At 65.8% G+C, this 24,216-nt stretch overlaps 1 protein-coding gene across 32 annotated transcripts in view; it reads right to left on the bottom strand.

Moving 5' to 3' along the window:
* PLEC (plectin) overlaps nucleotides 1–24,216 on the bottom strand; it is a 52,546-nt gene that overhangs the window by 7,375 nt on the left and 20,955 nt on the right. For 6 of the 32 annotated variants that reach the window (XM_074316492.1, XM_074316493.1, XM_074316494.1 and 3 more), the window contains 32 exons: nucleotides 15,930–15,991; nucleotides 15,635–15,649; nucleotides 15,420–15,509; nucleotides 15,104–15,139; nucleotides 14,589–14,666; nucleotides 14,320–14,412; nucleotides 13,211–13,377; nucleotides 12,433–12,548; nucleotides 12,250–12,356; nucleotides 12,051–12,170; nucleotides 11,874–11,969; nucleotides 11,523–11,650; nucleotides 11,178–11,271; nucleotides 10,609–10,763; nucleotides 10,186–10,510; nucleotides 10,022–10,099; nucleotides 9,772–9,933; nucleotides 9,501–9,605; nucleotides 9,254–9,349; nucleotides 8,959–9,084; nucleotides 7,788–7,940; nucleotides 7,546–7,700; nucleotides 7,335–7,461; nucleotides 7,060–7,243; nucleotides 6,825–6,982; nucleotides 6,569–6,747; nucleotides 5,290–5,428; nucleotides 4,830–5,186; nucleotides 4,666–4,749; nucleotides 4,437–4,541; nucleotides 4,249–4,347; nucleotides 7–3,387 (listed from right to left, as the gene is read on the bottom strand). In XM_074316492.1, coding sequence (XP_074172593.1) covers nucleotides 7–3,387; nucleotides 4,249–4,347; nucleotides 4,437–4,541; nucleotides 4,666–4,749; nucleotides 4,830–5,186; nucleotides 5,290–5,428; nucleotides 6,569–6,747; nucleotides 6,825–6,982; nucleotides 7,060–7,243; nucleotides 7,335–7,461; nucleotides 7,546–7,700; nucleotides 7,788–7,940; nucleotides 8,959–9,084; nucleotides 9,254–9,349; nucleotides 9,501–9,605; nucleotides 9,772–9,933; nucleotides 10,022–10,099; nucleotides 10,186–10,510; nucleotides 10,609–10,763; nucleotides 11,178–11,271; nucleotides 11,523–11,650; nucleotides 11,874–11,969; nucleotides 12,051–12,170; nucleotides 12,250–12,356; nucleotides 12,433–12,548; nucleotides 13,211–13,377; nucleotides 14,320–14,412; nucleotides 14,589–14,666; nucleotides 15,104–15,139; nucleotides 15,420–15,509; nucleotides 15,635–15,649; nucleotides 15,930–15,991 — 7,370 coding nt within the window. The other 26 variants (XM_074316495.1, XM_019712198.2, XM_019712186.2 and 23 more) reach the window with 21 other exon arrangements.

Genomic DNA, 24,216 nt, shown 5'->3' with positions numbered 1-24,216 from the left:
CAGTACCTCCTCGGACTTGAGCTGTAGTGACCTGGCCTCCTCCCTGAGCTTCTCCTTCTCCCGCTCCAGCTCAGCAATGGCCTCCCGCAGGCGATCGGCATCTTGGTCGCTCTGCTGCCGCTGGATCTCCAGCGTCTGCACTAGTGTCACCTTCTCTTGCGTGGCGAGCTCAGTGCGGTGCAGCTTCTCACCTATCTCCTCAGCCTGCTTACGGAAGCGCTGGGCATCCTCCTCCGCCCGGGCTTGGGCCCGGCTCATCTCGGCCACGCGCAGCTTCAAGCGCTCAGCCTCTGCGCTCATCTCCAGCTGCCGCTGGCGCTCCGCCTCCAGGGTGCGCTGGAAACCCTGAGTCTCCTGCACCAGTTGCTGCGCCATCTGCTCCTTGTCCTCCTGTAGCCGCCGCGCCTGCTCCTGTGCAAGCTCCTTCTGCTGCTGCAGCAGCTGCGCCTCGGCCTTGAGCCTTGTGGCCTCCTGCACCGCCTGCATCTTTTCCTTCAGCATCTTTTCAGCCAGCGCCCGCTGCTGAGCCAGGTCTTCCTCTGCTAGCTGCCGCAGGCGGGCGGCCTCCTGGGCCGCCACACTCAGCCGTGCTGCCTCCTCCGCCACCTGCTTCATCTTCTCGGCCTCCTCCTCCAGAAAGCGCTGAGTGTTGTCTTTATCACGCAGAATGAGCGCGCGGTTCTCCGCCTCAATGCGCGCCTTGAGCTTGCCCAGCTCCTCCATCTGCACGCGCACGGAGAACAGCTCCTCCTCCACCTGGCCGCGCTGCCGGGTGGCCTCCGTCACCTCTGCCTTCAGGCGCTGCAGCTCCTCGTCCAAGATGCCCTTCTGGTGGTCCGTCTCTTCCAGCTGCAGCCGAAGCGTTGTCAGCTCCTGCTCCACCTGTGCCTTCTGCCGCAGTGTCTGCTCCGCGAACTTCTTGTGCTTCTCCATCTCCGCGTCGGCCGCCTGCTTCTGCCGCAAGGCCGCCTGCTCCGCCTGCGTGCGCCGCGCCGCCTCCTGCTCGGCTTCCTTGCGCAGCTTCTCGGCGGCGGCCTGCGCCTGTGCCCGGGCCTGCGCCTGCTCTTCCGCCGCCTGCTTCAGCCGCTCCGCCTCCTCCACCTGGCGCCGGGATTGCGCAGCCTCCCGCTCGGCGCGCTCCCGCGCCTCCTCCGCTTCCTCCGCTGCGCTCCGCGCCGCCTCCGCCTCTCCGCGCAGCCGCTCCAGCATGCTCTGCTCCTGCTGGAGCGTCTGCTGCAACTCCTGCTCCTTCTGCTGCACCGCAAAGGCGTGCGCCTTCTCCTCCGCCTGCAGTCGCTTCTGTGCCGCGTCCTGCGCCAGCTGCAGCTGCCGCGCCGACTCCTGCTCCGCGCGCTCGCGTAGGCGCCGCGCCTCCTCCACCTTGGCCTTGAGCCGCTCCACCTCCTCCAGCGCCGCCTTGCGCTGCCTCGCGGCCTCCTCTTCCGCCGCCAGGCTCTTCTGCACGCGCTCCTCCGCCTCCCGGCGCCGCTGTTCCTCCTCCGCCGCCAGCTGCCGCTGCCGCGCCGCCTCCACCTCCGCCTGCTCCTTGCTGCGCAGCGTGTTCTCCGCGTCGCCGCGGATGCGGCCGAGCTCCAGCTCCAGCTCCGCCTTGCCCGCCGCTGCCTTCTCGAAGCTCGCCTTGAGGGCCAGGATCTCCTCCTCCACTTGCCGCCGCTGCCGCAGCGTGTCCTCCACCAGCGCCCGCTGCCGCTCCATCTCGCTCTCCGACGCCCTGCGCAGTTGCGCCAGCCGCTCCTCGATGTCGGCCTTGTGCTGCGCCGCCTGCTCCTCCAGCCGTCGCCGCTGGAAGGCTTCGTCCTCCGCCAGCCGCCGCAGGCGCTCGTTCTCCGCCTCCTTCTCCTTCAGCGCGATCTCCGCCTCGGTCTTGAGCCGCGTGGCCTCGCTGATAGCCGCCAGCTTCTCGGCGAGCACACGCTCCGCCTCCGCGCGCTGCCGCGCCGCGTCCTCCTCCGCCAGCTGCCGCTGCCGCTTGGCCTCCTCGGCCAGGGCGCGCAGGCGGGCAGCCTCCTCGGCCAGCTCGCGGAACCGACTGGCCTCGGTTTCCAGCCTCTGCTTGGACTTCTCGCTGGTGGAGCGCGACTCCTCCTCGGCCCGCGCCTTGCTGGCCAGCAGCACCTCCATCTCAGCCCGCACCTTGGCCAACTCAGCCTCCAGCTCCTGGCGCTTCTGCGTGGCTGCGGCCGCCTCCCGCTGCAGCCGCGCCAGCTCCTCCTCCAGCAGCTGCCGCTGCTGCTCCCCCTGCTCCGTCTCGGCCCGCAGGCGGATCAGCTCCTGCTCGGCCGCCAGGCGCTGCTGCGCGGTGCCCTCCGCCAGCTGCCGCTGCTTCTCCAGCTCCTGCTCGGCCAGCTCCCGCTGCCGCACAGCCTGCTCCTCCGCCTTGCCGCGCCGCCGGGCCTCGCGCTCCGCCTCCTCCTTCTGCTTCTCCGCCTCCGCCTGCGCCAGGCTCTTCTGCTGCGCCACCTCCTCCGCCTGCAGCCGCAGCCGCAGCGCCTCGTTGGCCTTCAGCTGCCAGCGCTCCAGCTCCCGCTCTGCCTCCTCCCGGGCGCGCTCCGCCTGGGCCTGCTGCTGCGCATGCCGCTCCGCCTCCTCCCGCAGCTGCGTAACAGTCACATGCTCTTCCTGCAGCGTGCGCTCCAGCTGCGCTGTCTTCTCCGCGAAGGAGGCGCGCTTGCTCTGCAGCTCCACAGCCGCACTGCGCTGTGCCGTTTCCAGCGCCACCTGCACCTGGCGGGCCCGCTCCACCTCCGCCTGCCGCAGGCGCCGGTCGGCCTCCTCGGCCTGCAGCCGCAGCTCCTCCAGGGCCTGTAGGGCCCGCTGCTTCTCGCGGGCGGCCTCGGCCTCGGCCTTCACACGCAGGGCCAGCTCCGCCTCCGCCTGCCGCTTGCGCTGGGTCTCATCCTTCACCTGCCGCCGCAAGCGCTCCGCCTCCTCCTGCGCCTGCCGCTTCTGTGCCTCGGCCTCCTCAGCACGCGCACGCAGGGCCTGCAGCTCGTCCTCAGCCCCTCCACGCTGGCGCTCAGTGTTCTCCAGCTGCAGACGCACCACGCGGATCTCCTCCTCGATGCGCAGCCGGCTGCGTTCCGCTGCCTCCACCTGCCGGGCCTTGGCCTGGATCTCGGCGTCAGAGCTCTGCCGCAGGTGCTCCAGCTCCTCCTGGATGCTGCGCTTCTGCTGCTGCGCGTCCACCGCAGCCTCTTCCCGCCGCACCACCTCCTCCTGCATGCGGCGCTGCAGCTCCTGTGCCTCCCGCTCGGCCTGCGCCTTCGCCTGCGCATGTGCCTCCGCCAGCTGCCGCTGCTTCTCCAGCGCAGCCTCCACCTCGGCCAGGCGCTCCCGCTCCTCTGCCCGCTGCTGCTCAGCCAGTCTCTATGGCCGTGGCAGAGAGAGGGAGAGAACCAGAGACAGTGGTGAGTGTGCAGCTGCCACCAGGTGCGCACATGACACGGCACCAGCACAATCCACTCCCACAGCGCGGTGGAGGTTGAGGGAGGATACAGGTCACAGCCCGGCCGAGGGACAGAGCATGCACCCGCCAGGGTGCTCAGGGCAGGAAGCGCAGCCTGGCTCCGTAGTGCTCACCAGCCCAGGGAAGCAGGCCCAGGCATGCTCCCCTCTTGCCATAGACAGGGGACGAGACAGATGGACAGGGAGAGAGAGGGAGGGAGGAAGAGGAAGGGAGAGAGAGAGAGAGAGAGATCGCGCAAAGCAGGGGGCTCGTAGTGCCCATGAGCCACACCCACCGCACAGCCCTGCCCGAACACCATGGACACATGCCAGCCTGGCTCCCGCCACGGGGCCTTCTCCCTGACCCAGGAGAGCGGTGCACACCCGAGCCCACTCAGAAGAGGGACTCGAAAGCTTGCGGCTCCAACCACGGAGGGGGCTGCAGGTGGGCCAGACGGCGAGGCCACCCAGGAGACAGGAGGAATAGGACAGATGGGCACCCCCACAACTTCACACCCCAGCTCTTCCAGAGCAGTGACCATGTGGAGTGGCAACACGGCCAATAGGAGGCAGGTGCCAGCACAGAGGAAGAGAAGGCGCCAGCCACCAAGGCAGAGTAGTGCTCCACCGGGCTGAGGTGGGGCAGGCAGTGCTGCAGGGTAGGGGGCGCTGGCAACATCAGGCAGCAGGGCAGTGGGGAGAGCTGTGCTGAGTGGACTCTGACGGGTTCCCCAGGGCTGTGTCTGGGCCACAGAACGGCCCTCTGCACCCCCAGTGCCGTACCTCCTCCTCCTCCATGCGTCGAAGAGTCTCACTGATGAACTTGATGTACTGGCTGGTCAGCGTGGTCAGCTCGCTGTAGCGTGTGCGCAGATCCACATACTGGGGGGCGGGAGGGAGAGGACAGCCAGGGTCAGGCCTGTCACAGCCACAGCGCCCATGAGCCCACCCCACCCGCAGCCAGGCCTTACCTCCTGGATGACACTCTCAGACCCAGACTGGACCTTGGGCTTCTTGGCCGGGGAGGCGACTGGCTCAAGCTGTGCCTTATACGTGACCAGCTGAAGCTCATAGTCCTACAGAGAAACACCGGTCAGCCACCCCTCGCCCTGCCCCTGAACCTGCTCACAGGCTTTCACTAGCCGGGCCTGGGTTTAGGGCCACCCAGCCTCTGAGGGCGGCAGGAGGCAGAGGCCTCACCTTGATGGCATTGATGTACTGCTTCGCGAACCTCTGGCACTCCTCCACCTTCTCCCTGTGACGCTCGATCTCCTCCAGCAGCGCCTGTGGGGGACGTTGGTGAGTGGCCACAGGGCACACCCCCACCCCTGCCCCACCCCAGCCTGGCCCAGGCCCAGGCCCACCTTCTCCTGCCGCAGCTGCTCCCGCACAGCCTGGCTGTTGGCCAGCGGCACAGCCTGGATCTTCTCCTGCCGCTGCTTGGCGTCCTGCAGCCAGGCGCCCAGCGGGTCCGCACTCTCCCGATAGTAACGCAGCTGGCGGCCCAGCTGTTCCAGCTCGCGCTGCCGCACGTCGGTCTGGGCCAGCACGGCCTGCCAGCGCTCCAGCAGCTGGGTCACCCGCTCACGCCAGCGCTCCACCTCCACATCCCGCTCACCGTGCCGCTGCTGCAGCTGCTCACCCACTTCCTGTGCCCCTCGCAGCTCATCCCGTAGGGCGTCAAACACAGGCTGCTGTGCCTCCGCCTGGGCCCGCAGTTTCTGTTGGGGGCCAGAGGGGCAGGTACTTGTTCAGCCCAAGTCCCTGCTGCTGGCCCCCAAGGCCCCCTGGCCCTCCCAAGAGGCAGAGTCCTGGCAGTGGTACCTTGAGTGCGGCCTTGGTGGCCTCAAGCTCTGGGAGTGTGGCGGGCACGGCCTGGGCCTCCTTGAGCTGTTCCTCATGGACTCTGAGCACATCCTCAGCCCCCTGTGTGCTGCGGATTACCAGACTAATGGTCTTGAGCCTGAGGGGACAGCAAGGATGAGAGTTGGGGTGGGGGGTGGGCTTGAGGCAGCTGCCCCAGTGTTTGGCTGACCCTCGTGGTCACGGGCTTCAGAGAAAAGAACAGAGGCCTCAGGGAGAGGGTTTAGGGGACCTCTCGGACAGATGGACACTTCAGCTCCAGCCTGAGTCCTGGAAGGAGGTTGCGCTGGCCAGGGGAACAGCAAACCCCAAGGCCCTGAAGCAGGGGATCCCAGCCAGCTGCACTGGAGCCTGGGGACAGCTCTTCCAAGGCTGGGTGGGGGGACACCGAGTGTCCAGAAAGGACGCAGTTTCTGCAGCGTGGCAAGGGACTGAGATAACACATCGGAAACAGGCAGCGCCTTGGAGGGCGAGTCCAAGATGGGAGCGGGGAGAAGGATTTCTCACTCCACTCTGAAAATGGACTCGGACTGAACTGCGTGTGTGCTGAGATGAACTACAGAGAACAGAAGGGGCCCTGTGGCTGGGTGGGGGAGGGGCAGGCGGGAGGAGGGGGCCCTGGTGAGGGACTGTGGGGGAGGGAAGTTAGGAGATGGGGCAAGTGCAAGCCCCCCGGAAAGACCTCATGTGGGCCCCTCTGCCATCTCAGCCACTGTCCCACCCCCTACTTCCCCTTCCCAGGTCTTCATCTCTGCCCTCCCCCCAGAACCCCTCCCTTGAGGTCACTGGCACTCCCCATGAGTCCCTTTGTCTGAACTACATGCCACATCCCCTGTGGGTGTTCTTCACCCTCCTGGGCTCTATTCTCTGCCCACACTCCTGCACTTTTCTCAAAGACACTCACCTAGCTCCTGAGTCCCACGGGTGGGATCCCCCAAGTCCTGACTCCCACAGTCCCTCACCTCAGGAAGGCATGCCGGCCCTCTCGATCCCTCTCTCACCCCATGTCCATCCATCAGGAAGTCCCACCTTCAAGGCACATCAGGACTGAATCCCTCTCCCTTCGTCCGTGACCCCCACCCTGGTCCACACCCATCTCCTGGCCAGATCCCTCAACAGACCGCACCTCACTGCCCAGCCCCCTGCCCATCAGCCGGTCCTCTGCCAGCACACAGTAGTCAGGACTCCCTTTACTCAGAACCCTCCCAAGGTCACAGTCGAGGCTGACAGGTGCACTCACTTCTCCAGGTAAATGGCGGAGAGGCTGCGGACCTGCTCCAGCTTGCCCAGGGTCAGTTCCAGCTCCGAGCGGAGAGTGGGAGCAGCAGGCGACGGTTCAGGCAGGGCCAGGACCTTCTCGGCCTCGGCAGAGAGCCGGGCAACCCCCTTGCCCAGCCCTTCCACCTCAGCCTGTGCTTTCTGAGGAGAGAGCGGGGACAAGCTGAGCACACTGCGAAGGTGGAGGGGGACGAGGACAGGGACAGGATGGCACCCACCTGCTGCTCGGCGATGCGCTGGGCGCACTCCCGCGCGGGTTCCTTGTCCAGCGGCAGCCGCAGACGGTGCACAGTGCGTGTCTCGCAGGCCTCCAGCTGCAGCCGGATGTCCTTGAGCTCTGAGATGCAGCGCTGACAGCGCGACTCCTCCTGCTCGCCTGGGGACACAGCTCGCTCACTCATGTGCTGCCGCCTGCCCTCCCTCCCATGCCCGCCTGCACTCCCCCGCACCTACCCTGTTCCAGGCTCTGCAACAGCTGCTGGTAATGACGACTACAGGAGCTGTACTCGCGCTCGGCCTGCAGCCTGTCCTCGGGGCCGAAGCTGCTGGCATCCTGGCTGTCTCGCAGGAAGGCCTGGTAGTGCAGCTCCAGGGCACGCAGGGCCTGGCGCTGCTCCTCCGGCTTCAGTGTGCGGAACTGCAGGCAGCACGTGGCACTGAGCACGCAGAACAGGCTCAGCCACAGGAAGCCCCCCCCCACCCCATGTGGCCCCGTGGGGCAGGCCTACCGTGACCAGGGACCAGGAGCGGATGAGCTGCAGGTCTCGGCTGAAATTCTGCCACGCCAACAGGCTCTTCATGTCCACGTGCAGCTGCTGCCACAGCGTGACCAGGGCCTGGTGCTGGGCCTCCAGCCTGGCAGGTCAAGGCTGAGGTCAGAAGCGGCTGGACACCCACCCACTGCCACCCACTCCAGTGGCCACACCCCGGGCCACCCACCTGCTGACGGCCTCCTGGGCCTCCTGGTTGGGCGGGGGCACGAGGAAGCACACGGAGGGCACGGCGGCCTCGCTGCCGCAGCTGCTGACCACCTTCCAATGAAACGGCTGCGCAGGGCCCACCATCTGGCACTTGTCACCCTTGTGCACGGTCACCTGGGGCAGCCGGAGCTGTCAGAGTGTAGCCACGCCCACCCCCGTCACACCCTCCATCCGCAAGCCCTGCGGGCCTGCCGCCCTCACCTCCACCTGCTTGTAGTCGCACACAGCCAGCAGCGGGATGCTGCCCCGTGTGGGGTGCACGGCGGTGCGGGGCTTCAGCTGCACGATGGCTTTGGCCCGCTTGGCCAGGCCTGACAGGTGCCCCCTGTACTCGCTCAGCTGGTCCTTCTCATCCTGCAGGGGAGGAGTAGCTCAGAAACCCTCCTCCAGCATCCAGACACCAGGTGCCTGAGCAAGGGTCTGTGGGGGGCAACTGGAAGCAGGAGGCGTGGCCAGGACAGGCCCTCAGGGCTGGGCCTGCAGCAGAGCCCACGGACCCTCCTTCCTTCTGGACCAGGACTGAATGTGCTCCCCCTGCCCTGGGTCACGCACTGTGTCCTCTAGGGGAGGGGTCCCAGTTGTACTCTGGCCCCACAACATCCTCTCCCCTCCTTCTCCCCCTCCCACTGCACAAGTTTACCTGCCTCCCACCGTTCAGCCCGTCCAAGGGGCCAAACCCACCAAGGACTGTCCAAGGATGCGGGTCAATAGTACACCTGGAAGTTGTCTGCACCTCCAGCAGACAACACTGCTAAGGGGGCTTCCTGGACCTCACGGCCTTCACTGACCCCCACTCCTGAGCACCAGAGCCCCCAGCCAGCAGGGCTTCCAGCCTTCTTGCTCCCCCATCACTTGCCCTGCCCCCAGCATTCCCAGAAGGTCCGAGGCCCCTCCCGGGTGTCCCCACCTGTCCCAGGGCACACAGGCACCACATTCAGCTGCCTCTCTGCCCAGCTTGGCCCTAGGCGTCAGAACCAAGATGCCGACAGACTCGCATATGGTGAAAGGGCTGGTGACGGAGTGGCTGACTCAGGTCTACTCTCTCCAGGAACTGTGAGCGTGGAGGGCTCCTACCGCTTGGGCCAGACACCTGCTACCACTCCAGGACCCTGCCACAGGCCTCTCAGTTGCCACACACCGTTCCACTGTGCTGACCGCCAAACCCCATCGTGCCTCCCCAACCCCTGCTGGCCCCCAATCACTGCCCCTCCACCTGTAGAGGGACCTTTCCAAAGCACCAATGTGGCCCAGATACGAGCTGCCTCTCCCAGACCCCCTCCCCCCCATCGCCTGCCCCGCTTGTACCTCTCCATCCCTGAGTCAGGTGGCCACCCACCTTCACCCCTGCAGGCACCCTGGGCAGCCGGCTCACCTGGGCATCCTGCAGCAGGTCCTCGAGGCGAGTGACAGTGATGGAGCGGTCGCAGGTGTACTTCCTGCGCAGCGTCTCCTGTAGCTTCCGCAACTGTTCCTCGGCTTCCCGCACATCTGAGAAGAACTGGGACAGCAAGAAGAGGTCAGGCTGGGCCCTGGCAGGGCTGCCCCAGCACGTGCCTGGGAGGACTTCCCTGTGAGCTCAGTGGGACAGGGAGGGGCTGCACGTTGCAACAGTGGTCTAGGGGCTCCTGGGGGAACGCTGTAGCTAAGCCGGCATTGGTGGTTCTCACCTGGAAGTAAGCGGTGTTCTCCTTCAGGTGGGCCTCAATGCAGCAGCACAGCTGTAACATCCAGCTCCACTGGGTCTGCAGGGCTGCCTGGAAGGACTGTGGCATGGCGGGTGTCCTGTCAGTGCCCCCACCACAGGCCAGGGGATCCCTGAAGCCCCCTACCCCCATCATGGGCACCCAGGGGCTCCCCCGCATACCCCCACTGTGGGCACCAGGGGCTCCCCACAGCCCCCCATCCCTCCCCCACCTCCACTGTGGGCCGAGCAGGGTGGTCCTCCCGAAGCAGCCGGTCCCCGGTGCTCTGGATCTCCTTGATTTTCTTTTCCTTCAGCTCCAGCTCACGCATCAGGGCCTGATACAGAGGCAGCGGGTCTCAGGGATGGCATCAGGGCCACACGGGGTCAGCCAGTGTCCCATCAAGCGCCACCCAGGCCCCCTGGCTGTCCTGCAGGGCCCGGAGCTGGACCTCACCGCCTCCACCAGGGCCGGCGGGGTGGGAGGGTGTGCAGGGCGCTCACCGAGTAGCTCTCCTTCTTGGCAGCCATGTTGGCATTGCGCTCGCTCCAGTCGAAACCCACCTCCTCCTCTTCTCTCTCACTCAGCCACATCAGCTCCTTGGTGGCTGCTGCCACAAAGCCATGCAAGCTCTCCAAGGACCGTAGGCGGGCCTTGGAGGAGTTCTGTGGGCAGGTAGGGTGTCAGCAGGCCACTGCCCTGCGGCCACCCCACCGCCTGCCCCACCCCACCAGCTGCCTGGCGCCCACTCACCAGCAGCTTGGCAAACTGCAAGTCCAGTCGGCCCAGGCAGTCTCGGTAGGTACCTCGGATGGCTGGGGCGAGCTGGCCCTGCAGGGGACAAGGAGGGGTGAGTGAGGCCTGCGTGGCTGGGAGATGGTCCACCACCCGCGGCCCACCCCACAGGCACCGCTCACTTCATCAGTCCGCGCCCGCTCGATCTTGGCCCGAAATTCCTCAATGGACTGGTGCAGGCCTCGGTGGCTGCCCAGCTGCGCCTCCACACTGGGCAGGTCCACACCCCACTCGGCACTGTCCACCCGGCGCTGGTTCTCTTCCACCCAGGCCAGCAGGTCGTGCAGGTAGCGCAGAGTGGAGTCCTCAAGTTCGGGGCGCCGCTGCGTGCTCTGCGTGCTCTGCGTCACCTGGGTCACCTGAGTCACGGGGGCCGCGACACCTGCCTTCAGCCGGAGGTTGTACTCAGTGCGGATGGCCACCAGGCGCTCGTGCAAGCGGTACACCCTGGGGGCAGTGGGGAGTCAAGCGGGGGTGAGTAGAACGAGGAGGCCCCCCAGACCCCCCAGCAGCGGGCGGGCGGGGCGGGGCGGGGCAGGGCCCACCTGCGGTACATCTGCTCGCCCTGCGGGTGCCGTCCATCCTTCAGGGACTGCACGTCGTTGAACAGTATGCGGAGCATGTGGTCAGCCTTGTCCAGGTCCCGCTCCACCTCGCCTGCCCGCTGAGCTGCCTTGCCTGTGGCCAGCAGCCGGATGTCCTGCAGGGTGGGCACCGTGACTCAGACCCCGGCCCAACCTGCATCCTTTCCTCCCCACCAGCCCCGTCTTCCTAATGAACAAATGGGCAGCTATGGCTCTCTGGGGGAACTGGGATCCAGTCCAAAGGCGTTGCTAAGTCCAAGGAGCCAGACCTTTCATGGCCTCATCGAGGTTCCCAGGCCTCACCCTCCCCACCACCCCCTCCAGGCAGCAAATCCTCCCGCAGGCCTCTGCAATGTCCTGCCTGGTGCCCAGAGCCAGCTCTGCCCAAAGCAAGCAGTCAGCGCTGGCTGCGCACCAGGAGGGAGGTGCTGGGGCTGCTGCTGGCCTGCTGGCTCAGGCGTGGCAGGTTTGGGCTCCTCCCACCTCCCTGCAGCCTCAAGCCAGTCCCACCCCTGTCCCCTCCCCCTCACCGACTGCAGCAGGGCGTCGGCTTGATTCAACTGCTCTTCGCACAGCCCGGCCTCCATCTGCAGTTTGCTCACGATGCGCTGAAGACTCTCCAGCCTGCAGCCCAGCACCCACGGGACCCGTTGTGAGGGGGTCTCCCGCCAGGCTCCCGGCCACGGAACGCAGCCCCTTCCAGCTCCTGGCCTCCCCACCAGCCTGCAGCCCACAATCGCGCTGGCCCGAATGTGGGTTTCCCAGCCTGGAGGGGTATTTCCTCTCCAGGCAGTGACTCACCCTCGGGTGGCTTCCCTGCCACCACAGGGCCCCGCCCGTCACCCACAGCCTCCCCAATCTCAGCGGCCGCCCACCTCTCAAACTCGCTCCGAAGCTGCTTCTCCCGCTCTAGGATGGCCACGTGCAGCTTGCCCCACTCCTTCTCCACGTCCAGTGGGTGGTAGCCGGGGGGCATCTTGAGCTGGCCTGCATTCACCGCCCCCTGTAGGCAGGGGCCAAGCTCAGTCCTAGGCCACCCAGGCCCCCAGGCCCCCGCCAGCCTGACCTGGAACAGCCCCGGTCCCAAAAGCTCAGTAGTGAGGCCAGGCCAAGCTCACTGGACGGGACCCCCAGGCCAGGCCCTTAGACAGCCTCACTCACCTCCGGATGCCCTCCACTTACCTCTGAAATGCCCCCACTCCCCTCCCTCCAGGACCCCCCCTCACCTCCAGAGACTGGTAGATGCCCTTGGACCGGTTCTTGTCCGCCTCCTTGGCTGGAAGCTCTGTCTCCTTAAATTTCAAGAACTGGCACCATAGGATCTGTGGGGACAAGGGACATCAGCAGCCAGGCCTGGGCCCCCACAGCAGGCACGTGCCCCAGGCCCGAGTGCAGAGGCCTACCTCAATCTCCTCGAAGCTGGAAGGGAACCTGCGCTCCTCGAAGGAGGCAGTGTGGTGCCGGATCCACTGCAGCAGCAACAGCACCAGCTCCCGGTACTCCTGCCAGCGCAGCTGAAGCTCCTGAGGGCGAGCCAGGGTGTCAGGGGCCACCAGGGGCTGCAGGGGCCACCGCAACCCAGACCCGCCAGCCACCACTTACGTTGGCCTTCACCCCGTCCTGCACATCAGGCACGCGGGGCATGGCGTCGTACAAGGACGAGACGTACGTGATGATTGACTTCTCATCGGGCTGGGGGACATCCACATCTGTGGGGGAGGGAGGTCAGTGGGGGCCCCCATGCAAGCAGCAGGGAGGGGCAGGAAGGAGGGGCAGTGCACGCACCCTCAGGGTCCAGGAGCCGTGTCACTCCCAGGTCCCGCTCTGCCACAGAGAAGGCCTGGTCCAGGTTCTCCAGGTTGGTCTGACGATACACCTTGTTCATGTCGATAAGCATGGGCCTGTGGGCAAAGTGGTCCGTGGGCCAGGCAGGTGGGGATGCAGGCGGGGACCCAAGGGCAGGTTAGCACAGACAGATCCTCCAAAATGCCCACAATGCAGAACCCCAGCCCCACAGTCACCCTTAAACATACACTGCCTATCCCACGAGCACCCAGCCCTGACCATAGGCAGCTGTGTGCCCATGTTGTGCACTTTGGGCCCCAATGCCCGGCGGTCAAGGGGCCTACGGTGGGCACAGGTGCGTGTGGAGTGCACTGAGTAGAGGGTGCCGGGCAGCCTGGGCTCCCTGCAGCCACCCTGCCCACCGGGTCCCAGGTGCTGGGTAGGGCTGAGGTCCCCCGAAGGCCATTCCCACCATGGCCTGGCCACCCGGGCCCCTTCTGGGGCATCCACATGAGGCAGACACTCATGGCTGTGAGAGCCAGCAGCCCACTGGCCCTTTGGCCTCACGGAAGCCAGGGTGCCTCTTCAGGGCCCAGGAGGCGGGAAGGGTGTGGGTGGGGTGGCTGGCACGGGCATTCGTCCCCACAGGCAGCAGGTTCCCATCCGCGGAGACGCGCCTCTCACCACCCTCCTGCCCTAACTTGTTTGAAGTCGCCCAGCTGAGCGGCTCCAGGCGCCCTCGACCCACAGCCCCGTCTGTGCCTCTGAGGCCACCTACTTATGCCGGTGGATGATGGCATTGAAGAGGCGGCCGTCACGCCAGCTGGAGGTGAAGTTGTCACAGCGCAGGCCCTGGTAGCCCTCCACCATGCGCTGCGACCAGAGCAGCAGCTTCTCCTTAGCCGTCATGTCCTCTGACTGCCCGCTCACCTGGATGTCCGAGATCTGCCCCACGTGGTGGGCAGGGGGCAGCTCAGCCAGACCGCCCATCCTGCCCCGCACGCGCAACCACTCGTCTGAGGGCAGGACTGCTCGGCACCCAGTCAGGCACATAGGAGCCACCAGGCCAGTGGAAGCAGGGGACCCGCCACACCTCAGCACCACAAGCCCAGACCACTCCAGCCAGCAGCTCCCACAGTGTAAGTCACAGCCCCCAGCCCTGACTGCAGACACATGGTGGGTGCCCTGAACTCCCTGCTGGGAAGAGGGCTCCAGGAGCACAGCCTGCTTGGAGGGCAGGCCCAAGGAGAGCAGCTGGTTGCCCAGAAACCGGGGCCCAGAAAATGCTGTCACGGTGGGGGTGGGGGCCGGGCAGCCCCTCTCCAGCTGCAGGCTGGGGTAGTGTCTCTGGGGCCGGGCATGGTATGCCTGGCAGCCTGGCCTGGGCATGCTGGGGCCATGGTACCAGCCTGGCCCTGCATGGAGTCTCATCCCTCAGGCCTGGCCTGCCAGCCTGTTTGGCTGTCTGCACACCCGCCTGCCTGTCCCTGTCTGTCTGTCTGTCGGCCTACACGCCTGTGTGACTCAGCTGCGTGCCAGCAGGGCTCTGCCTGCCCAGCTCTCAGATTTGTGGCTTCCTGTGTAGCCGGGAAGGCAATGGATGAGTCAGCCAGTGCAGGGGGTGCTTCTCCAGAACCTTCCCCAGGGCAGGCGGCTGCACCAGGAGCAGAGAACACATTCCTCTGCAGGGAGGCTCTGCGGGCCCTGCCTAGCCAGGCCGGAGGGCGTAGGATAAGCAGGATGTACAGAGAGGCCTGGGCCCGCAGGGCACGGACTAGCCCAGGGCTGGGCGGGGGCCACAGGAAGGCTGGGATACCCAAAGCCCCAGCTCCCAGGCCAGCCCTGGAGAGCCCAGAGGCAGCAGAGGCTACTGGGTGGCCACTCTACCTGGAAGTGCAGGATGATGGTCCAGATCAGGCCAAGGGTCAGCTTGGGGTTGCCGTCAGCAATGTCATCGTTTCTGATGTTCACCAATTTCACCTGCGACCAAGCTGCCGTCAGTGATGCCTGCAGACCAGCTTGGGCAGAGCCTGGGCTTACAGCCGGAGGCAGTGACGCCCACAGGCCGGTATGGGTGGGGTCTCGGCCTGCAGCCGGGGGCAGTGACGCCCATAGGCCAGCTGGGCAGGGTCTGGGCCTGCAGCAGGCAGCCTCACCTGGCGGTGTCGGAGGTAGTCCAGGGCGATCTGCACGTTCTGTAGCTTGTGGAAACGCATCCTCCCCTTCTCCCGGGGCTGTGCGGGCGGGGGCATGGCCAGTCAGCATCCAGAGAGCAGCGGCCCTGCCGCCCGCCCTCAGAACCCCCAAGGCACCTGTGCAGTGAACTGGGTCTTCCCAGTGTGGCAGCAGCCCCTCCCATGTCCCCAGTGCACCCTCCCCAGCTGGCAGGGGGGCCGTGGGCCCAGGGGCCAGGACTGGCTGCAGGAAGGAAGGAAGGGGGTGGGAAGGAGACAATAGTCAGGAAGGCGCGGGTGGAGGGCAGTGGCATGGGAGGAGGGGTCCTCCTGCCCTGGGCAGTACAGTAGGCGGGACAGCAGGCAGCTCACGCATAGCCATCTGCCCACCCAAGTGCTAGGCACAGGTCGGGTGGACTGGCCACCAGCCCCGGTGAGCTGGGCTCCAGCCTCAGGGAGCCCACGTGCTGCCATGGCCAGCAGGCACCACCACTCACCAGGCGCGAGCTCCTGATTATGTCCCGCTCTCTTGGCTGCCCAGCCAGAGCAGGGCAAAGGGTAAAGGGCAGAGGTCAAGGTTCAGAGTCCAAGCAGCAGAGAAAGCAAGGCAGAGCAGAGCATGAGGTTACGTATCAGGGTTTCGACGAGAGGGCAGCAGGGCCATGGCCACTCCCGGGCCAGCCTGACACTGGCCCGAGAGGCGCAATGGGGCATGAGGCTGGGCTGAGCATGGAGTGGGCATGTGGGCATGTGGACGAGGCCCCAAGGAGGGAAGGCAGGCCGGGCCACAGAGGGACGGGCGGGTACACGTACCAGGCTGTCCCCTGAGAGCACCTCCAGCAAAGAGATGAGGTTGTGGCCATCTCGGAGGTCTTCATACAGGTCACTGATGTGTCTCTGGGCCTGTGGGCACAGAGGTGCTGGCCGAAGGTTCCCCACAGGCGGCGGGGGGGGGAGTGTCATTGACCCCAGAGGGCAAGAGGCAGGAGGCCCACAGAATATGCCCGAGGGCCCAAGGAGGCACCTACCTCTGCCTTCCAGTGCTACAGGAGAGACCAGGAGAGACCCGGAGAGCAGGAGAGAGCAGGGGAGACCCGGAGAGAAGAGGAGGAGGAGGAGGGAGACAGGGGAAGCCAGCAAGGGGAGGAAAAGACAGAAAATGACAGGTTTGAGATGAAAGGTGAGCTCCCAGGCCAGGGACCCCGCGGGCAGGGGTGGGGCGGCGGGAGGCGGGGGGGGGGGGGGGGCACCCTCCTTATTCCCACCCAGGATACCCTCAGCCGTGACCACACGCACACACAGATACATGCACAGGCCACAAACCTTGATGAGATGCTTGTTGACCCACTTGGTGAAGGTTTTCTTCTGCACACGGTCTCGTTCATCTGAGAGAGACAAGCCAGGTTACCTGGGGCCTGGGAGAAGCCCCGGGAGCCCCCAGGAGGGGACCACCACGCACACACCTAAAGAGGGCCTCAGAATCACACTGAGACCCAGAGACCCCGGCCCAGCCCCCAGACAGCCCTGTCCAGGCAGCGAGGGGGCGCTAGGCACACAAGGTGCCTGCTGCTGAACCCCCATTGTCTCCTTCTGGAGATGGGAGGGTCCAGAGCTGGCAGCCGCAAGCACCCAGAGGCCAAAGCCACAGCACACAAGTCCCAGCCTGCCCCACCCCCACATGCTGCCTTGCGGAGACCTGAGCAGTCAGGTCCCAAGATAGGACCCAGGACTGGTCACACAGTGGTAAGTGGGGAGCTGTGTCCTTCCAACTGGGCCGCCAGCCTTTTCCATGATGCAGAGAGCCCCCCACCCACCACAGCCCTATAGCCAAAGCCCAGAGGCCACTGCCAGGCTTGCCAACATGAGCCAGCCCTGCCCCAGGTGGGTCTGAATGACTGGTCCCCAGGCAGCTCTGCACCTGGGCCAGGACACAGCACCTTGCCCATGGCCCCAGCCCATCTCAGAGTCCATCCCCCCAATTCAGACCCTCAGAGTCTGGACCCCACCCCCGCCGGAGCCAGGCTTCCTGCCACAGGAAGTGGGCGCTCCCTGCCTCAGCCTGCACTGCCATGCCCAGCCAGGAGTACACACTACCTTTCTTGCCCTCCGAGGCCCTGAGCACAGCCAGGTAGAGGTTGTCTTCTGAGCTGGTTCTCTTGTTACCCTGGCCCTGGGGCTCAGGCACGCGGACCCGGTGCTGAGCCATGGTGCCACCCCTGCCCCTGGAGTTCGGTCCCTCTGTCCCCAGGTGCTGTGCTCTGGCGCCCCGCAGCTAAGTCTGGCAGCTAAGTCTGGCTCGGCACAGGACACACTCCCTCAGTGGCGGGCTCTGCTCCCAGCCAGAGTTGGTGTGGCCACTCCCTGCCTACTGTACTCCTCAGCACCACTGTCCCCGCCCCAGGAGCCCCACCAGAGGGAGTGTCCCGGCTGATAGACGAAGGCAGCCCCTCCCCCACGACCACACCCTCTGCCTACAGAAACAGGAAACTCTGGGGTTTCCTCACCCACCCAGCCCGCAGCAGCCCATGGTGGGGGAGGGGAATGGGGGTGCAAGGGGACCTGGCACTTCGCTGCACACTAACTGGTGCCATGTCCACAGCCACCCCAAACAATGCCCCCAGCACAGGGAGGGGGTCTGAGTGTGGCTGGACCTGGGGTGCCCCACAGTCCATGCCTCTCTTCCGAGAGCACATGATCAGGCTTCAGGCCCAACTGCCCTGAGCCTGCCCGCCCTACCTGCTGGAGGGACACCCCCCAAGCTGAGTGACACCTGGCCTGGGGGGGTCAGCTGCCAGTCCTTTTCTTGGAGCCTTCCTAAATCACACCTCACAGACCCACTCGCCCCACGCCAGTGGCCCCAACCCCCAGCTGGGCCCACTCTGCCCTGTCCAGGGCCACTCTAGCACTCTGGCCCTGTGCCACCTGGCCCTTCCCCATTGCCCACCAGGCAACACGTCCTGGAGTGCCCCTGTCTGCAGGCAGAACATGTGTGCTGTGGGCAGGAGCTGACATAGCTGAGCCTTGACTCATCAGGCAGGATGGCCCAGCCCCGAGCTGCAGGAGCTCTGCCCCAAGTTGGGGGGGCCTGGGGGCAGTGGGGAGAACCCAGAGGGCTGGGTAGGGGGCCCAGGCATGGTGACTCACAGGAAAGGAAGCTGCTCTGGGGCAGTGGGTGCAGGACAGACGGGTGGGGCTGTTTGCATTGGGCAGGGCTGGAAGACAGCAGCTATTCACAGGGTTGTAAAGGTGGAAGACGGGGCAAAGGGCGCATGGGCGGACACGGCTGCCTATGGCCAGCACTGGGACTGCCTGGGCCATGCAGGAAGGAATGCACCGCCCAGACCACAAGAATTTTCCAGTCGAAGCATCTGGCTTGATGTGATCCAGCTGTGAGTCCCCCCTCTCCCCACAGTGTTCAGGACGTTCCGGGAAGAGCTCACCCCGCCCCTATCCCCATCCTTGCTGCCCCTCTTTGGCCACAGGAGGGCGCCCAAACCCCACGGGTGGGGCCCAAGCCAAGCAGAACTGGCTGAACCCCCATACCTAGGCTCAGTCAAAGGTGTTACGCCCATCCCCACATCTGGAGCGACCCCTGGGGCTCCAAGGCAGACCTGCTGAACCTGGCACCAGATGCAGGGGTACCCTCCTGCTCCACAGCACACACACCCCCTCACCTGGGCAGGGCCTGCAGCCCCCATGACCCACTAGACATCAGCTTTTAACTTCCCAGGTGCCCAACAAAATCCTAAATCTGACCCACACTGGTCAGTGCTCCTGGCACAGAGCATGCCCCCCAGCACACCCACCTGCCTCCCCCACCCCAAGCTTGGGAGTCTTCAGAGGACCCTGCCCGAGCAGCAGTCCAGAGTTCAGGAAACCAGTATTGAGCGCCTGCTGTATGCAGACTCTGGGCTAGTCTAGCAGTAACTGGGAGGTGAGGCCCTGCTTGCAGGGGTAGGGGCATCATTTTGGTGAGGGGCACAGACACCCCTGGGAATGGCTCAGGGGAGGGCGCAAGAATTCTACACGCTGAAGCTTCAGGACTTGACATTCATGTGAGCCCTACCACAAGCCCCAGCCTTCTCTCTGCCACTAAGGGGCCTCCAAGGAGACTACCTGGCAGGCAGAGGGCCAGAGGGGGGGGGGGGGGGGCAGCCAGCCCATTGGAAGCCTCTTCCTCTGAGCTCCTCCAGGGTCTCAGAGCTCACCCTCTCCCCACCTCCACATTCCCTCCCTCCCCGCCTTGCCTGTCTGCCCTGGACCCTGGCTCCAACTGCTCCCTCCCTGTCCATCCTATACCCTGGAACCAACAGACAAAACCCCTCCCAGGCTGGCTCAGCCCTTGAGTGCCCCCAGCCAGGCCCCTGGCTCCTACAGTGCTGCACACCTCGGCTGACCCTCCCCAGGACATACTGCTCCCAGCGCTGGCACTCCTACACACCTGCCTGACCCCTGAACTGTCCAAGGGCAGCTGACCCTCTGCCACCAGCACAATGCCTCTACAGTTGCCCATGCCCGTCTGACGAGCATCATCGCCCCTTTTTACAGATGTGGAAACTAAGGCTGGGAGTCCCACAGCTAGCGAAGACGAGTTTGGAAAGGAAAGCCCCATGAACTGACTACACCGGGCTGGCCAAGAGCCCCAAGGCCACAGACGGCCCGGAGCCCCGCCCTCAGCGCCTCCCTCCCACCTCCAGCGTCCAGACTGCCAACTGCCTGGTGCCCAGAAATCAAGGCCAAAGCCCCAGCAGGCCCTCCCCACCTCCCCCGTCTCCAGAGAGGGAACAAATGTGCCCAACAGGACAGTACTCCCCCTTCCTCCCCAGGTGTTTCCGGAGCAGAGCATGAGGGCGGGGCTGCACCTGGACTGGGCGCCACCCCCTTCCGGGCCTCCGTGGCAGTTCTGGGGGAGACTGGTGCCCAGTCCGCGCCACCACCCCTTGCGGCCACACCCACCTACGCAGCACAGCTGCCCGTAGAGGTAGCCCCTGCGGGCTCGCTCGCAGCCCCCGTCCAGCCAACACAGCCGTTCCAGCACGACCTCCTTCTGCATGGCAAAGGCGCCTCCCGCCCCCCAGGTGCCTGCCGCAGCCATGAGCCCAGGTACCCTGGCGTTGCCAACAGCCGACAGCAAGCAGGATGGTGGTGCCTCTGCTCCCCAGGCCACACTTGGAGGCCCCGGCTCTGCGCTCCGCGAACGCCCTCCCCTGCTGCCAGCAGCAGGCACCCAGCCCAGACCCGAAGAACCTGCCCCCTGGCGGGCCGGCGCCCCGCCCACGCAGGCCAGGAAGCCGCGCCCTCACTTGGGGGGAGCACCCCAACTGGGACTGGAAGCAGGGGGGCTGCCCAAGAGGACCAAGGGGCCTGGGAACTCGCGGGCTGCCCAGGCTCCCGAGGATGGGAGTCCCGGGGGACACCCAGGCGTTGGGAAACTCCCCTGGAGGCGGCGCTGGGCAGGATGCCAGGGAGAGGCTGCAGGGTGGGCAGGGACTTGCCGGCTGAGAACAGCCCAGAACAAAGCAAAGGCACCAAAGCCCCCAGGGGCACTGCAACCAGTGGGGACATGGAGCAGCCAGGACAGTGGCCGCAAGGAAGCCCCTTCCCCACATGGGCTGAGGGGGGGCCGGGGCAGGCCAAAGCCCGGTGGAGAAGTCCTGGCCTGTGCATTTCACTGACCGCAGCTGAGTCACCAGCCACTCCCCAGCCCCCACAATCCCGCCTGGAAGCCCTATCCTGACTCAGACCTCAGGTCCAGTGGGTCTGGCACCCAAGCTGAGACGGAACAGGCCTGCCAGGGGGCAGCCTGGCCACCTCCAATGACCAGCCCCCATCCCCCGGGGTGTGCTTGGCGTAGACCTGGGCACTACCTCCTTGTCCGGTCAGGGCAGTCCCCCAGCCCTACCAGCTCCTTGAGCTGGAGTGAAGACAGGCCCCGCCCAGTCCTGTGCTGGGCATGGCTGCCAAGGGCTATAGCACAGAGTGACTGAGCAGAGGGAGGGTAGAATACAGCTGGGGACGTCCCACCTGCGTCAGTCCTGGGCGCTAGCCAAGGGCACTCAGGCACCTGTCTCACCTCTGTGCAGCTCAACCTCTCCTGCAGGGGGCGGGAGGCTCTGCTCAGGCCCAGCCCCACCTCAGTCCTGCCCCAGGACTCCTGCACCTGCCTGCTGTGGTTTCTGTATTGACAGTCACCTGGGCTCCCTGTCCCTGGCAGCTGGGGCAGGGCCTCCCTTCCAGAGGGGACACCCCTGCACTGCCCATGCCCTGTCGGGAGCCCACCTCCAGCCTCTCCTCCACCCATCTGCCCAGAATGGGGCTCTGCCCCAAGGAAGCGGCTGGGGGCAACACTGCTTTCTGACCACGTGCTGCTGCTTAGCTCAAGGACAGGAAGAGGAGGGGACAAGGAAATGCAGGGGTGGCAGGGAGGCGGCCGCTCGCCCCCGCCCCGCCTCCAGCCCCCTTGGACGGGGCAGTGGCTGGTGACAGCAGCCAGGGCGGTAGCCACCAGCGGCGCTTACCTTGCTCATCCTGCACGCGCCGGCGCCCCCTGCGCCAGTGCCACACAGCGGCCAGGGTGACAACATGGCCCACGACCACCAGGGAGGGAAACAGGCCACCCGAGGGCTCCATGGCTCTGGGCTGCCCGGCTGCAGACAGAGCAGGCAGGGCTGCCCTCCAAGCCGCTGTGGAGGCTGGGAACCCCCTCCCTTTCCTGCGTGGAGGGCAGATGGGGGGGCGCCGGGACCAGGGACCGCCCCGCCTGCAGGACCGCCCTACCGCACTGTCTGCCTGGTGCCCCGAGACGAGAGGAGAGACTAGTCCTGTCCTGCACCAACTGTGCTCCCACCGGCCTCCTCTCCCTCCTCCCTGTCACTCGCACTCCCCACCCGCCTCCACGGCGGCGCCCAGCCCAGTTCAGCTGTCCCTGCGCAGAGCTACCCGCTCAAGGTTAGCAGGAACCTTAACCCCTGCTTACCCACAGCCACACCCGCCGGGAGGAGGGGCCTGTGGTGACTGCTTGGCCCAGCCGCAGCACCCCCAGCACAGCCTGGGTGGCCTCAGCATGGGTTCCCCCTCCCGCCCCCACCAGGAGGGTGACCGAGGTGCTCAAGAACCCCTTTCTGCCTCCAAGGGTGCCCTCTGGTGACAGCTGCCAGGAGCAGGGTGGGGGATGCATGCCAGGGCCCCAGCCCTCACTGGACCCCAAGGCTTGCCAACTGACCCAATCACGCTCAAAGACAAGTGCCCACAGAGTCCCAAGGCCCCATGTGGGACAGCAGACAGGGCGGGAGGGATGGCCGGGGTGAAGGCCTGGGAAGCAGGTTGTGTGCAGGAAGTAAGGACAGAGCCTCCGGCTCCCAGCCCCCTGGCCCCCGGCCCCAGCTGGGCTGTCACAGGCTTTCAAAGACTGCTCCACCTACCCGGCACGACCTTCATTGGGGATGGCAGCAGGAGACCACGGGGCAGACAGGGAGTGGGCTCAGGGTGTGGGAGGGTCACAGGCCCCTCGGGGTGGCAGCAAGCGGGCTGTGGCAGTGGCGCGGTGGGAGGAGGGCACGGCCGTGCGCTGTCAGCAGCAGTGCCTGTGTCCAGGGGGGAGGGGCAGGGTGGGCAGGGGGCCCGGGGGATATAAATATCCGAGGACAAGCAAAGCCCGTCATCTGTCCAGACTTAGAACATGACGTGCAGAGCGAGAGCACCGGCGCCCACGGCCTTCGCCGGAGCCCAGTCCGGCTGGGTGGCGCCTGCCGGCATCACCCCCAGGCTCCCACTGCGGTTCTAATAATAAGAAACTGCCCGGCATGGGGATCCACTGCAGAACAAGGTCCAGCACGGCCTTGAAGCTCAGCACTCACGTCCCCATAGCAGGGGCTCAGCACCCCCGCCTACCTCCACTTGGGAGAGGCCACATGGACAAGGGAGCCCCGCTCAAATCACTCAACACAACACCTGGCCTCCGAGGGACAGGACAGCCTCCCCAAGGTCACACCGCCAGCCAGAGACCTGGGCAGCCCCAAATCGGGCTGGGCCACGTGTGTACGTGAGTGCGTGCCCCCAGCTTGGGTCCCGCCCCAGGTCCCTCCTGGTGTCTGCCCTGGCCCCACCTCACGAACCCCAGCAGCTGCTGTGTGCGGAAGGCCTGGGGCCGGGAAACAGGATGTGGGGCGTCACCATCCTGTCCCTCTCCTCCCAGGAGCCTGGACCCCCGCAGGCCCCGACAAACAGAAGGTGGAGGACTACATGTAGGGTTTCTGTCGTATTTTGTGGCACTTCCTATGTCAAGCACAATCCCACTTAACCCTCACAGGACCCTATGAAGTAAGTGCTATGCTATTATTGCATCGTATAGATGAGGAAACCGAGGCACAGAAAGGGTGAGGAGCTGGCCCGCGGTCACACAGGCTGTGATTTGTGCCCAGGAGATCAGCCTGCAGCGAAGCCCAGCAAACCCCACATGGCCTCTGACCACACGAGTAGGGGCACCCTGGTACATGCAGAGACCCCAGGGGTAACAACCAGACGGCTGGGGGACCGGGGGACCAGGCCCACCCAAGCCTCCAGCTTCAGAAACTCCTTTCTGAAGGGAACTGGCCTGCAGTGGCCAGCTCTGGCGGCTGGGCTGGGCTGGGGGAACCTCAAAGGAGCCTGTGACTCCACAGCTAGGGGGTGGGGGTGGGGTGGCTCCTCCAGGGCAGTGGGCAGCCCTCCACCCCCCCACCACACCCCCACAGAGCCCTGGGCCAAGGCCAGACACCTCCAATCCATACCAGACACACCCTGGCAGCTGAGAGCAGGGGCCACGCTCACCCCTGCATCCCTGAATTCCAGCCACCCCCCAAGGGCCCCAGCCACAGGCTGCCTGGGAGATCCTAGCCACTCCCATGCCCGTAGCCCCTGCCCAGGGCCCTACCTTGGCCCAGCTGAATCAGCTCCTCCATGCTGTACCTGTCCATGGCTGCCCAGCTTGGGCCAGGCCGCTCCAGCCAGGCAGAGAGGAAAGGAAAGGAGGCAGGAAGGAGGGAAGGGGTGGGAGAGAGGGAGGGCTCGCTCATGCCGCGGCCTCCCCACCCAGCTCTGGGGGCCGGCCTCCCCCTCGCTGCCACCCCTTAGTCAGCGAGGGGAGCAGAGCTGAAGCTGGGGAGTGACGGGTCAGATCACCCTGGGTGGGGTAGTGGACCTGCCTGATCCCTGAGCCCTCAGTCCACAGCCTTCCCTACCCTTCTCAGCACACTACGTCCCTCAGCCCCCAAAGCCTCCAGCACCCCATACCACCAGCTCAGTCTCCGCCAGCATGGTCTCCAGCTGGGACAAACGGGACTTCCCCTAACTGCCGCTGCCTCTGGCCCTCCACCACGCGTTGTCCCCCAGCCACCGCAGGACCAGGTGACAGGTAACAGGCGAACCTGAACCTGTCATAACCCCGAGTCCCCTACAGACACCCGCAGCATGCAAAGCCAGGGACTGCCGCACAGCTGGACCCACACATCCCATGGCCACATGGGACCTACTTGGCCACACAACAGCAAGGGGCCGTGTGTGCCAACTCCGCATCTCCTCTGAGGGCCATGTGGGAAGGTCAAGGTGCACAGTGGGTATGCAGAAGCACATG

The sequence above is a fragment of the Rhinolophus sinicus genome, linkage group LG12 (genome assembly GCF_036562045.2).
Source record: "Rhinolophus sinicus isolate RSC01 linkage group LG12, ASM3656204v1, whole genome shotgun sequence".
NCBI lineage: Eukaryota > Metazoa > Chordata > Mammalia > Chiroptera > Rhinolophidae > Rhinolophus > Rhinolophus sinicus.
This window is presented reverse-complemented; position numbering and strand designations above follow the sequence as displayed.